Source organism: Leguminivora glycinivorella, chromosome 26, assembly GCF_023078275.1.
Source record: "Leguminivora glycinivorella isolate SPB_JAAS2020 chromosome 26, LegGlyc_1.1, whole genome shotgun sequence".
Taxonomy (NCBI): domain Eukaryota; kingdom Metazoa; phylum Arthropoda; class Insecta; order Lepidoptera; family Tortricidae; genus Leguminivora; species Leguminivora glycinivorella.
In genome coordinates this window covers 9,688,670-9,703,625 of record NC_062996.1, presented here as the reverse complement: position 1 = coordinate 9,703,625, position 14,956 = coordinate 9,688,670, and the positions used below count along the sequence as shown (strand labels likewise).

Genomic DNA, 14,956 nt, shown 5'->3' with positions numbered 1-14,956 from the left:
TCCTAAATATCTCGAGAACTACTAATGCTATCAACTTGAAATTTGGAATAGTTATGAAGATTGTAAACCTCTACAAATAGAAAGTATAATTTTTTTAAATATATTAATTTTAATTGTAGAAAATGGCCAAAATGAAAGGGGGGCAAACTGTAAATTTCAAGTTACTAGGTCAAGTGGGGTATCGTTGGAAAGAGCTCAAATTGAACGTAAATAAGCTATTTTTTATAATTTTTTTGTTGTGGAAAAAAAAGAATTTTGAAGGAAAATGTAAAAAAAAATACCGTTCCCCCTTATCTCCGAAGTTTACCAACGAAAAATTATGAAAATTTTAGTAAACATTGGTTTTATGCTAAATATTACAGGAAAAATATAATCGTGTTTGTATTTTGAATACTTTTTTTTTAATTCACAAAAAACTTTTCAGATTTTTACTTTCAATTTACCCACCCTTGCGGATGTATATGGTACTTCAAATTAATACGAGATGTTATGTAAACCATCTTCTGTCCAATAAAGTAAAAAATGTTTAAATCGGTTAACATTATAAAGAATTATCCCTGAAAAACCAGGTCGCGCAAATTAGTTAGCAAATTGACCGGGAGATAGCGCTATACACAATAATACTCATTAGTGCCTATACTTTTGTCTTCTAGTCAAGTCATTAGAGTTATATGAAAATATGAGATTATTTTTACTATATAGGTAGTTTGAAAGAAAGTTTGTACGGAACCCTCGGTGGGCGAGTCCGACTCGCACTTGGCCGGTTTTTTTTTCTTGATGAAATAATACAAGTTCATATTCTAACGAACTAAAATAATGCTCACGGAGAATAATTATTATAACTTATGTGAGCATTGTCCCCTGATCCACTTTTCCTACAGACAGCAAAGCTGGCTTGCTACGGTATAAATAAAAACAGTAAATAATGTTTTTTATTTATTCTTACTCTAACTTTACAGAATTGAACAACATATAACATACGCAATTTTTCAACTAAAGCTACAAATAGGCACTTATTACACACAAACACATACCTATTATGGTGTTGCTATTTTCCTGATATATATCTTTAACCGACTTCAAAAAGGAGGAGGTTCTCAATTAGACTGAATTTTTTTTTACCTCATAATAAAACTACATTTTTTACACCAAAAATGACCAAAAATTCTAAAGTACAATTTGAAAATTTTGTGACCAAAAGAGTATTATTAATTTTAAAACAGATCTTTCTTTTTTAAAGAATATAAACATTATTGAGTAAACTATTTTTAAAACACCGAAACAAATTTGAAGAATACGAGAAAATCTAATGTATAAAATAAATATTAAGTACAACACTGTCGTTTTGCTGTTTTTAAATGCGCTAAATGCGTTACTTGTACATCATGTGCTACCTTAGGAGGTATTTGCAGCAATTGCACTATACAGGGTGGTCCAAAATTTAACGAAATTTTTTTTTAGGTTACATACATGGGTCTGTGTATATTATGATAGCCCATGATGTGAGGAATCTCAAAAAAATCTTTACGTCAAGGTTTGGACCATCCTGTATGTTAGTATTCTTTATATATTTCGCAGAAACCTTAAATATGATATGTTTTAAACTTTAACAAATAAAAAAGGACGGACATAAAATAACTTGAATAATAAATGTATGAACAAAAAACAAAACAAAATATGTAAAAATTACAAACCCGTTTTCTAAAACAAAATCTATACAACAAAACAAATAAATAACAGCATGAATTGAGTTGAATTACGAATATACTGTGAGGTCAAATGGTAAAAAGTATTAACTCAGAAAATGTGATTTTCTAATTTATATGCTTAATACAAAAATACATATTGTATTTCGCCTACGATCTTATTCCCTATCTCATTGCAGAGCATAATATTTTAACTGATGTGAATACTCTACAAATATTTAAAGTGACTACATTGTGTCACATTTCTTGTGATATTTTTACAACAACACGGGTACAACCTGGCCGGAACGTTGGATAGAAGGTGAAAATGCTATTCTATCGCGTTCGATCCCAGTTATGTCTTTAAAAATATGTACAAAACACGAGACCTTAAAGTGTTATCTTGTGATATATTATATAAGCACTTTTATAGAAAAACCTCTAAGGCCGATAGTCCACTATAGTCCTACTGGCTTGCCCTGCGTGCCCGCATCACTGCTCGGAGCTCGATCTGAGAGATGCTACAGCCAGGGCTGTTAACTAGGGATGTACCGACTAGTCGCCGACTAGTCGGGAAAGCCGACTATCCGGCCACATTTGTAGTCGGCGATTAGTCGGCGACTAGTCGGCAAAAAAGGCCGATTAGTCGGCACTTCATTAGTGATAGAAAAACTGAGAGCTACAGCTTAAATTTATGGTTGTATCATGTACCTATTCGTAATTCCTTTCTTTGTAAGAACAACAAATATTTGTTATCATCGCAGAAATAAATTTCCTACCTAGGATTATCGATTTCATAAGCAAGATCACTACCCACTAAGCCAAGCCGGTTGTCAAAAATGGAAAATGTATATAAATATTGTCATGAACCTCTGAACTTGTAAAAAATCATGAAAAGCGCGAACGAAGGACCAAATATAACATTCAAAATGTGAATTTAGTCGACATTTATGTTTCGGCCGACTAGCCGACTAGTCGGCCGACTAATCGGCCACCCAAGCGCCGACTAGTCGGTAGTCGGCCTAGTCGGCCAAATCAATAGTCGGTACATCTCTACTGTTAACACGTTCACTGCGGAGCCGGATTTTGTGAACTCGCTCTCAGTGCGTTACAACCCATGAGAGTCCTGTATTGAGCTTTCTCTCTGTGCGGTACAAGTCAATTACAGCTTGTAAGGAGGGTTTCATATTTTACCTAAAATACCTTTACCAGATACACATTTATTAAATTTTATTGAAACATTCTTTATTCTAATAACTAATCTACACAATACTGTCTTCGCCGAAGTTGATGACTGTTCGTTTAGATTTTATAGACGAATTAATTAACAGGTCAAAATTGACTTGTACCGCACAGCCAGAACTGGCACAGGTAAAAATGTCGATGATTTAGTAGTGATGAGGAAAATAAACGAACTAATATATCGATCCAATTCATACTTTCTTTACCTTGTAACCAGATTTTTATATACAACCAAAAATTTTAACTTTGCTCTTAATATTATTTAAAAAACGATTTTTAGAAATTTTAGTAAATATTTTGCATCAAGCAATTTAAGCTTTTTACAATATATTTTTACGTAATAATATTTAGCAAAATTGTAAGCGTTTTGCGTATAAAAGCGTTATATTGTGTTGAACGAATTTCATTTAAAACAATCGAAACACATTTTTTTACCAAAAAATAACGTGTGGATTGATAATATGGTAACAACACTAATGTATTTTGCCCTTTGCTCTAGTGCTATACAAGGTCGTGCGTAACAGGTCATATAGGCCCTGTTCCGCACTGAATAACAAAAGTTTAAGTCTGGTGCGAACAGGACATACGTGACCTGTTTATTAATTTACATGCTGTCAAATAAAGTGTAAAATGACAAATATAAATGTATACTTGACTATATAAAAATAATAAAATATCAAAACGTTATGGGCGTCGCACCAGGGTAAAGTTGCGCATTTCTGTCGCCGCACCAGGGGGGTCTAGAACAGGGTCAGAATGACCTGTTTCGCAGTGAACGTGTTTGCTGCTGCCTATTGGGCATCTACTGTATAAGAAAGGAACCTCGATACGATAAGAAGAAGAAGTCCACTATCATATGTTTATCATAGAAATATGATCATAGGTCTGTTTGCCTCCCTTTTTTCCAACGTGAAGAAAAAGAATGGTATATTGCCTATGATCATATTTATATGATAAAAATATGATAGTGGACTATCGGCCTAAGACTGAAGTATTTTTTCCTCCTTCGAACGAACGAACATACATAATTACTACCATTAGCTTGAAGCCCGTAGGTATTAACCATATACTGAAGCGTACGTGAAAACTTTCTAAAATACAAATTTAATAATTCTTCATTCTTTTATTCAAGCTCAATTTCCTGTTTTGGTCATTTTGTTAAGGGTCAAAAATGTATTTTAATGGATTTGATAAGTCTCTATGTTGGGATCGTCGACACATCATCTTCTTTGCGTTATCCCCGATTCTTGCCACAAATTAACGATTTTTTGTTAGAAATTGATGTTTGCCGTAGTTTTTCTATGTGTAGTTGTATAGTAAGTAAATAATCCGCCGTATCTGATGACTTAAATTTGAAATCTAGCTTGAATAAAAGATCTTAGACACTCATGAATAGTGTAATATTCCTATCTTCTCTGAGTTTGTAAGTTTTGTTTAAAGGTAATAACCCATTGAGTGTGTTCTGGCGTTCTTGTAGTAGTCAAAATACTCGGCTGGAGAGTTGGCGTGCTTTTTCACCACATCGTCTAACTGCATTTGGTCACCCCAATCAGCCTGAAAAAAATATTTTCATTACGGTTTATTTCAACTTAGGTAGTGATTATACTGATTATCAACGGTTTTGTAGATTTGGCAGATAATTTAAAAATAAAGGTACAAGGTACAAATTACTATTAGGTAGGTACCTATATATTTTTCTATCAGATATTTTCGTCCACTATTTTACCAAGTCATTCCCTCATTAAAGTTATGCAAAAAAATTACAAAAGTTAGATTTTGCTGTGTAATTTAATAGTAAAAAGAGTTGCAACTTCAACTTTTTTCTCTTCTGATATTTTTGTCCACTATTTCATCAAGTTTTTACCTCATTAAAATGCAAAAAATGTATAAAAAATAGATTTTGCTGTATTAATTTAACAATAAAAAGAGTTGGAGCTTCAACTCAAATCCATCTCAAAAATTTTTTTTTTTAATAGTTACCATACCTATTATAATTATAAACATTGAGGAATTAATAATTAATTAATTATACTTATTGATTTTTTAAATTATACAGTACAATTATACATATTTAGGTTTTTAAATTTAATTTAAGTAGGTTTATTCGTAGGCTTATTTGCATACCATTTTTTACCGGTCTGTTTGATACGTTTATGTTTAATAAATTTATCTACTTCAAAAATAATAATTATTATGTTTTGACTAATATATATGTACTTACAAAGTTAGGGAACAGCGAGCGTTTCTCGTCGAACTTCTTCTCGTTGATGCATCGCAGTAGATAGAGACGCTCGACCCACGGCCAAATCATATAGTCTAGCATACCGGGACGGTCACCACCGAAGTAGTTTGTGCCTGAAACCGTTTTTATAAGTGTTAACTTTGTAAAATTAACACATGCTTGAATTTTAGTAGTAGTAAACTCTTTATTGTACAAAAAAACACAGTAATTCCAGTACTCAGGCTAACTTATCCCTTTGAGCGATCTCTTCTAGTTAACCTTTGAGTGAATAATAGGTTATAGCATAGGAAAACTAGACAGGTATAGTAGACCTACTAACCTCAGGGCACTTAGTAACATAAAAAACTTCACCCTCCCAAAGTCTAGGTACTCGTACTAACTTATATGGACAAAGAGTATGGCACAGCTACTTACCAAATATCCTGAATGGTTTTCCTAGCCATGTTATCGATAATATAGAGGCTAAGCCACATAAGATTAAATATAGAGGTATAACTAAAAAAGCCCTGTTAAACCTTAAGTCATAAATGCACAAAATATTAAAAATATATAAAGAATAATTAAAAATACATTTAAGATTTTTGCATGTATTTAACTATAAATGTAAAGATAACCTACTCGTCTTATAAAGAAATAAACAGTCCAATTTTTTTTTTATAGAGAAGAGACTGACAAATGCAGCAACATGTACAACAATGTACCAGAAAGACAAATAAATAAATAAACACATATATTTTCAGACATACACAACCGAACAAATTGATTGTTTTTGGGCTTAACCATACACAGTGCTTACACAGGCATTTCTGAGGCCAAAAAAAATTTTGTTTATATTTACCTAGCTATTAGAAATTATACAAAAGTAAACATACCTCTCGCTGTGAGCTCCTTCTCAAAGATGTCTAACGTTTGCACAATCTGTTCACTGCCGTACGCGAAATTGGTGTCGAAGCATTCTAAACTGCCTTTTATGAGCTGAAAACAAACATCCAAGTTTAAAAAGGGGTCCATAAGTTTGTAAGATACAACGTGGGCCAATAACCTGAAATAATTTAACCCTGTACTCCGGACCACATTTAGAGACTGTAATGTCATTATTTTATTAAGTTTATTTATTCAAACTTTATTGCACGACATACAATTGTACAAATGGCGTACTTAATGACTTAAAGCATAGCACTGGTAGAGATACCAGTCAACCATTGGATCAAAGAGAAACTTTAGTTAGTGCAGAATTGTAAATGTATAGATGTACTTGTAACATGAAACACAAATCAAATTACCAATGTACCAATTAAAAAAAATGTAAAAATTGCATCAAAATAATTCAAAAGAAATAAAAATTAAAATAATATTACCTCATTAAACCTCTCAATCAGTAGCCTGTCCTGTGCCTTAACATAAGGGTCCCGGGAATGTAGTCCCATACTTCTTGTCCAAATAGTCACACTATCATACTGTCATTCAAATATTACGAGTGTGGTCCATTATTTATCAAATTAAAGTGAAATAAAATAATGTTACCTCATTAAATCTCTCAATCAGTAGCCTGTCCTGAGCCTTAACGTAAGGGTCCCGGGAATGTAGCTGCCCCCTCCCATACTTCTCGTCCAAATAATCGCATATCACTACACTTTCAAACAGGAACTTGTCTCCTTGGTCTGTGGGGATTTCTAGCACTGGGATTTTCACTGAAATAAAGAATAGTTAACGGTTAGTGGCTGCTTAGATCAATATCGATTAGACTAACATTTATGATCGTCTTCTTGGAATAAAATTGTCTCTGGATTTTTGCAAGGGGTCATGGGAGTAAGTAAGTAAGTAAGTAAGTAAGTAAAATCTTTATTGCAAATCATGTTATATATTATATATTTCCTGTTTTTTATTTGCAATTTTTTTTGTACATATATTTATTCTGTGTTTGATTAAGTTTAGTAGTTTAAGTTCTTTTTATGTTTTTTAATACAGATTTACCTTCTAATGATTAAATTTAAACCAATAATAATACAGGTGGTATTTACATAGATGTTACAAATTATGGATAGTTACACATGGGTGAGTATGGTAATTGGTATACGGTTAGTACATATACCAGTATTCTAAAAAGACAACATAATAGACTTAATTGGAACGAAAAAGATAACTTTTTCAGAACACATGATGCTATTTTATAGCACTAGTGTAAGAAGTGGTTTATTCTGTGCCTATGTCGAAACTTCAATGGGCCATATGTACTGAAAAACGTCGTATGATACACGTGCGAAACGGAAATTCGTAACTCGTGTGGATTTTAAAACACTCTCTTCGATCGTGTGAATCTATCGCCAATCGTTAGAATTTTCGATCCCTTGTATCGTAAATCGTAATGAACTTTAAAAGGCCACTTAGTACTTACACCTAGGATTAGCAGTTCTGAACCAATCAGGCAGCCTCAGAGGATCCAGTTTGTAGACCTCGTATCTCGTCTTCTTAGCCTCCAAGATGAGCAGAACTCTGTGCCCGTAAGGGTTCATATCTACATGGTAGAGGCGAAGCTTGTCGCCTAAGGGTGGGGGCGGGGAAGAACCTGAAAAATAACAGTAAAATTATATTTATAAGCAAAATTAAATTATTTGCATTTGCTCTTTGAGTTGCAGGCGTCCATAGGTTACGGTGACCGCTTTCCATCAGGAGGACCGTATGCTGGTTTGCCACCGACGTAGTATAAAAAATATTTATATTTATAGACTGGTTTTAGAATTCAACACCCAGCGTTTCATTTTTTCAGCCAGACAGGAGTTTTAAAGTTTTGTAAGTTTAATTTAAACTCTGATACTTATGTCTGACTGACTATTAAAACTCTACTAAGAGATTGAAGCGATTATTCCTAAACCCCATTTTTTAATGCATTTACCTAATCGTCATTGATAATGATAGCATAATTCGAAAAATCAGGTAGGCACATTTGAATGTCAATTTCAGATTTACGTAAATTTAGGCATCTGCGTAAGTACATAGTCATTTAAAATACAGACTAAACATTAATATCTACACATTAAGCATGCTAAGTTATTTCGAGTTAGTTTTCAAGACTAATTTACATTATTTCTTTATTGCGCTGTAGTTAATTATTTGATGTAACTCCTTTATCTCTTGTTAGCACTGTCTAGCAACGAGGCTTGACTCAATGACTATTACGTCCCATGTCTGATAAACCGTCGTATCTCAAAAAGAGCATTTCTTTGAGAAATCGCGTGTCAAAGTTTTGACACATGTTTGCAATATGGCCACAATTCAAACATAATTATGATTTATAACGGTTAATTTGAATTTGTGGCTGTATTGGAGGAAAGAAGTTGACGATTTTTGTAGATTTTACCATATGCATCTTCCAATAACAGAGCAACAAAATCAAAATTTTGAAAACCCCCCCTATATAGTGGACCGATTTTCATGAAACATGGTTAAGAACACTCCCGACTAATTCAGCTTTCAGACAAAAAAAAAACTAAATCTAAATCGGTTCATCCGTTCAGGAGCTACGATGCCACAGACAGACAGACATGTCAAACTTATAACACCCCGTAGTTTTTACGTCGGGGGTTAAAAACATTTTGTTTTTTTCTTTTCGAATCAAGGTCGTATTTTGAATGCTTTTGAACCCGAATCTGCAGTACTTAATCTCAAAAATAAGACATTTTGAGATGTAGCCGTTTAGCAGGCAGGGGACGATTAGTTTTAAAAATAAAACGATTTCTAAACCATCTTCGTTTAATGATAATGTCATAAGTTAATGTATTCATAACCGACATGAGTTAACAAGTCTAATAAATCAGTTAAAATAAACATATGTCGAAATTGCGCGGATAGTCCGGTAAATGGGTCGAACTGGAAATACATTCGAGTGTCATAAATTTCGTAATGCATTTGATGTTCGGTTAGTGTTAACTAGTGAACCTACAGTCTACACTATCTAGCTATAACTTTTATCGATATATTATTGATTGTATTATGTCTGAAAGAGGAGGCATTTGCCAGGAGGCAAACTGAGTTACGTGACTTAATTTAAAAACTAAAGAACAGATAAAAAAAAAATGATCCTCAACTTTAATGCCAACAATATAAAATCAAACTTTACTAAAAACAACATTACTCAGTAAGAAATGCTATTTTAATTTTAATTAAGTTTTAATTTACATGTCTGAAAGAACCCACAGCAACTATATTTTTGAGGCATGATTGATTCATATGAATCATATTATAAGTAGAAAACGCCTACCTAATTTGTGCAATAAATAATATTTAAAAAAAAAATACAAATGTGAAGTAACTTTTATTATTATATTTTTATCAGCCTTTTAAGCAATTTTGTTTTTGTTATTATAATGTCAATTCTATGTCCCACTGATAGATGCCTTAAGACTAAGCTAATTTACTAATTTTACAATATTCAATTGACAAAAAATTAACAGGCAGGCGTAAAAAACAACCTAATCTGAGAAATAATGCAATTTGCTTGCATTTCATTTCAGAAAAAAAAAACTTAAAAATAGTCTAAGAGTGAGACTTCAATAGATAGTTACATTATATAATTCGCCTACGATTTCTCTCAGCCAAAAAACATTACCTCACCGTAACAAATTGCGAACAACCTTTTAAAGTAAGTTAATAAATGTAACAAGTCATTTGTATCTCAGCAGCCCAGACAATGGTTTACTGCTTAAAAATAGTGAGGAAAAACGATTTTGCTGTTATCGTGAGCCAAAGTGACACTGAAGAGAATTTGATATTATGTTATTTCATAATTGGATCGGGAATAAAAATGGGAATTGGAAGTTAAACCGAACAGTAGCAGTTGGTGTTACAGTAACAATCGGAGTTGGAATCACTATCGCAATTGTAATCGCAGTTTCGATTGTAGTCGCAGTCTCTATCGCAATCGTCATCGCAGTATCAGTTGCAGTCGCTGTTGGATTTGGAATTGGCATCGGAATTGGAATCGGTATAGGAATTGGAGTGGGGCTGTTGTTTATTTGCGTTCTTAATAAATACCTTTAATAGATTATATTGTTATACTGTTGAGTTATATTGTTTGTGTAAATTTATTATAATATATATTTTTTTATGTAATTTTAATATAATTTTGACAATTGGAAAGAGGTTGTAAAATCCTACTTGAATAAACGATATATTATCTTTTGCTTTGTTATTCCCTTTTCTACATACATACATACAAATAATCACGCCTGTGCCTCATAAAGGCGTAGGTAGAGCACATGAACTATTAAGTTTCAGTGCTACTCATCGCAAAAAGGAGTTGAAAGAAATCCAAATTATGGCATTGCAGTCCCTGTTCTGTGTACCAAAAAATGCTTAGATTTTTTTTCACCACCCAGGCAAGCAAAAATATCAGGTCGTCCCTATCGAAAGAGAGGGACGGCCTGATATTTTATCATTTATGGCGCGACCATGCTTGCCTGCCAGGTTTTTATAAGCAAAATCTTTAAAATCCAGTTGACTACTTGAAGCAAAAAGTAACAGTAAGTTCACGTTGTCCAAAAAGAATGATTCCATCGTGCTACCTTTCAACATCCATTAAATTTGTCAAGTGCCATTAACACGCCTAGATAAGATATGTACTTAACGAGTACTCTACTTTTATAATGGAATTTCGTAAAACGTAAAAATACGTAGGACGATGCCTAAGAAGGTACTACTTATTTACAATCGCATTCGTTTACCTACACGAAGAAAAAATATCTGAGAATGAGCTGTGCTTTTATGCTCACAACATTAGTCTTGTTCAGATAATTCTGCGTGGAGATACATTAGGTACATCTGTACTTGATGTAAACAAACTGAACTGAATCTACAGTCTTTATAAAAGGTTAAATCTCTCAAGCTCCATATATAAGCAGTGTAGCGGCCTCTAACATAACTGTATACGATGACGTAATACGTTTAACTTAGAAGGTCCTAATATAAAGATGAACAAATCAAAGATAACACATTTTTTTAAATGGCATTTTGCACATTGATTAATGGTACACTATTACTCAATGCGAATTCAACGATTATGCTAATTTTATTGTAATTAGATATTATTTTTAAAATTTGTCGTATAATATTCTACTTTTTCGTCATGTAAAATAACATGTCAACAAAGGTAAGTAGGTACCTGTGTTAGTACCAAACTTAGTATGAATATGTATAAAATTATAACGCAAAAGGTAAAGCATTTAATTATGCTGTTAATAAACTAATTTGTTTAATTTATATGCTGCACCTATTCCGTCAATGGCCCAGTTAGGGGAATCCTCAATTCCTCATAATGAATTATTAGAAGTTTACTAATTGAGTCCAATTATATTTTTTAACACATAATCTAATTTACTTGTAAAACAAAACTCAATAAAATATTTATAGATAGACAAAAAAATTTTCAAACTGGCCACCTCTTGTTAGAAAATTATTAAAAATATTTATTGCTCAAACAAATTTCTCAAGAATCATTTCTGTCTCTCTCATCGAGAGTTCTGCGCTAGATACGATTTAACGACTGCACAGTGCATGCAGCTACCTAGTAACATAAACAAACCAAATAAGTTTCAGGTCAAGGAGTTTTTGCGTTTCTTGGGTTACGTCACTTTTACATTGTGCCGTCTATCGACGTGAATTACCTGCCAGTTTAAGTACACTTAACTTGTTTTTTGAATTGTTTAAGTGTTCTTGAATAATCTGCATATATTTTATTGTTAAATAACGCAGTATGTTAGTACTTACAAGTGATTTTTTTCGGTTGAAAAAGATCGATGCTTAGGAAAAATTGCAGGACTAAATTTAAAAGTAATAATAGTAAATACCTATAATAGGTAGGAATTTATTAATCATATGTGAGTGTGCGCGGGAAAACGTCCCAATTTGTCGATTGCTCTAAAGCCGCTTTGCCAGTTTATTCATATAAAGATACAAGTTAATCTCGCCTTAATGGTAATCGACAGAGAGACAAACACATATGTATATGTAATATACCTACTGAAAAATACGTTTACAGTTTATGAACCTTAACTCATTGTAATACGGTGCAGTTATGTAGCGGTACTTCTTTTTGATGTCATTCATCATCGAAACGTCATCTCAGGATGACGTCACCTTTTTACAGCTGAGCTAGCTGATTCGTAATATCATACTAATATAGAAAATAGAATCGAATAAATAGTTGTTCTTACTGTATTTTAAATTTAAAATAATTAAATTATAAATTAATAGTAGATCTTAGGTACTTAAGTATTTATTAAGTGCGTCATATTTTCTGAACATAAAACGTACGCTGAAGGTAGTCTCAAAAAAGCCACTATAAAAAGTCATAAACATTAAAAAAATATATTTGTTAAAATAACTGCAGCATAATCAAACGCAAAACAAAAATTAGGTTAAACTATCACATTTCTTGTTAAATATTTGTTTAAATTGATTAAACACATTTAATAACCATGACAACCGGCAATCTTCTAAACAGATTGGACTCAAGAAAACAAATTGGTTATTCGTTTAACCTTCACGAAAACACACTAAACGACGAGACAATTCACTTACCGGCGTATCTTGATTGAAAGTACGACATTTTTAAACACTAGACGATCAAAAATAACTGAATACAATAAATAGGTGCACGGTCTACCAAATTTCGTGTAGAAATGGTACGTCACTTTTAAAATTAAGCTAATGATATGACATCATGGTTGACCCGATTATGTTTTATGCTACCAAGTTGGGGACGTCAAAACATTCATTTGAAATATTAGAGTAGAAACTTGTTTTAATTTAGTAGGATTATACCTAAAGAAGGCCGCTTGTGATTAATGTTTATTGACTTTTTTGATATTTAATGCTTATTTTCCAATATCCCATATATTTTCTTTTACAGCACCTTATATTGTTATCACTTTATTAGAAATAAAAGAAAGATGTATGTAAAATAGTTATTTAAATGAATTTAGTTGTGCCGACGGTGGTTTTTAAATAATTTAATTTTATGTTATTTCCAATTTAGCCATCTATTTCCGGTGGGCAAATTTAATACAATGACGAATTGATTAAGTTTCGTAACAAAATATTGCCTCAGTGCAATATCAAAACGCAAATCTGGTGTTGCCAGCTTTTTGCGGCCCTACTAATTTCGAAGAATTTACAGCAAGTTATTAAAACTAAATTTTCAATAACAATTTAAACAGTGCAAAATAAATGTTTTAAACACTTCATAACTTTAAGGAAAGTTAAACGCGTTTCAATCTTAATGAAATATAAATATCTCCCTTTAAACATCTTTCGTTTTCCACTGATGGCTGTTTGCGATTTAGTAGATTGTTATAAATTTTAGATGGCAACATTGGCAACAAAAGCTGTCTACTTGACAGCAAATTATTGAATTTTTCCAAGAATATTATATACCATGGATTTTGCGTGCCGAACATTACGTTGAAGCCAGAAAATTTGACCTTGAATTACGTCACGCCGGTCTTGCATCTCTTTCTTTAGGGTCTCCATGATTAAGCATACATTAGGGATATCCCGCGGAATTTGACGTATTACGTTTATACGACTGATTAATTTTGTAACTTATTAAATTCAAATCCGATCAATCGTTTTATCACGAAAGTGAACATCCATCCTCACAAACTCAAAAAGTAAGGTACATTAGGGCAATTCCGAAAGTCGTCTAATTAGGAAAGTCGCATAGAAATCACCATTATTTCCGTCATATCAAGATTCCCCTTTCGGAATTATCTGAACATTTCTGTCATTCGGAATTACTCTAATGCACCTTACTAATTTGTCAACCGCCAATAAGGTCCATTTCTATACCACTCTGCAGTTACTTTGCTAGTAATAAACTATCACAATAATATTTTGGTAGTAACTACTGGGAAAACTAATCCCAGTAGCTATCAACCCCCGGTGTGGTAATTAACAATGTGGGGAAAATCCCAGTAGTTAGGACAGGTAAAAACTTCGTGGTAACTAGTGGGAATAGCCACAAAAATATAAGGGAAGTATTTGTCAATGGGGAAATAATGAAATACTAGGACGTTTTAAAACAGTATCTTTATTTTTAAGCGCCGCCCCAAATCTCAAGGAAGGTGGTTCTCAATTCGTACGTATTTCAATTCTCTTCGCATGTATATATATATATATGTATCTCAATTTAATGTTTATGCCACGATATCTCCGTCGTTACTGGACCGATTTTTAAAATTTCTTTCTGTGTCATAATCTTCAGGCTTAAAGTGCAAATCTGCAAATTGTCGAACGCTCTGAAACATTTCCTTTTATCGGTACAATCGACAGCCAACGCTGCCTCCTTCCTTCATCTTTTGGAACACTGAAAAGTTTAATATTATTCATGTTAATTGTAAAGACATAAACAATAAAGTTGGTATTATTATACTGTGATATGAACTATGAACATAGAAACCGTACCAAGTTGATAGATTTAGCTCCATTCAATAAGAGTAAATACCATGCAAGAAAAAAGATTGGTCACCCTAGTCGTAAAACCACACATAGCATTATTTTTCTTTAAAGGTCATATTTATCGTTCTAAACCTATTCGTGGGAATTTTGATATAATTTGAGACAATGAAAACAATATAATGATAAGAACTAACCAAGATTACAAGCAAAATAGCAGAAAATTTATTGCCAGCGAGGTTTATGAACATTTTGGTAAAATAAGTACTTACTTGTGAAATTTTACGTCGGATTTCGGTTTCCATTTACTTCCACAATGGTTCACTATGCAATACAT

The 14,956-nt window shown here is 32.6% G+C and overlaps 1 protein-coding gene across 1 annotated transcript; it reads right to left on the bottom strand.

Annotated features, from left to right (window-relative positions):
- Nucleotides 1-3,835: 3,835 nt before the first annotated feature.
- Nucleotides 3,836-12,898, bottom strand: LOC125239902 (pyrimidodiazepine synthase-like). The gene is made up of 6 exons (XM_048147668.1): nt 12,745-12,898; nt 7,565-7,735; nt 6,694-6,860; nt 6,042-6,144; nt 5,149-5,282; nt 3,836-4,481 (listed from the first exon to the last, which is right to left on the bottom strand). Exons 1-6 carry the CDS (start codon nt 12,770-12,772, stop codon nt 4,362-4,364), a joined length of 723 nt encoding a protein of 240 aa, XP_048003625.1. The 5' UTR covers nt 12,773-12,898; the 3' UTR covers nt 3,836-4,361.
- Nucleotides 12,899-14,956: the final 2,058 nt, after the last annotated feature.

Bases quoted from the DNA above. Each gene is read 5' to 3' on its own strand.
- LOC125239902 (XM_048147668.1), bottom strand. From the start codon at position 12,772: ATGTCGTACTTTCAATCAAGATACGCCG. The intron at 6,861-7,564 runs GTAAGTACTAAG...TCTTTATTTCAG, and splicing joins CAGAACTGCTAATCCTAGGT to TGAAAATCCCAGTGCTAGAA. The intron at 5,283-6,041 runs GTATGTTTACTT...AAACGGTTTCAG, and splicing joins GAAGGAGCTCACAGCGAGAG to GCACAAACTACTTCGGTGGT.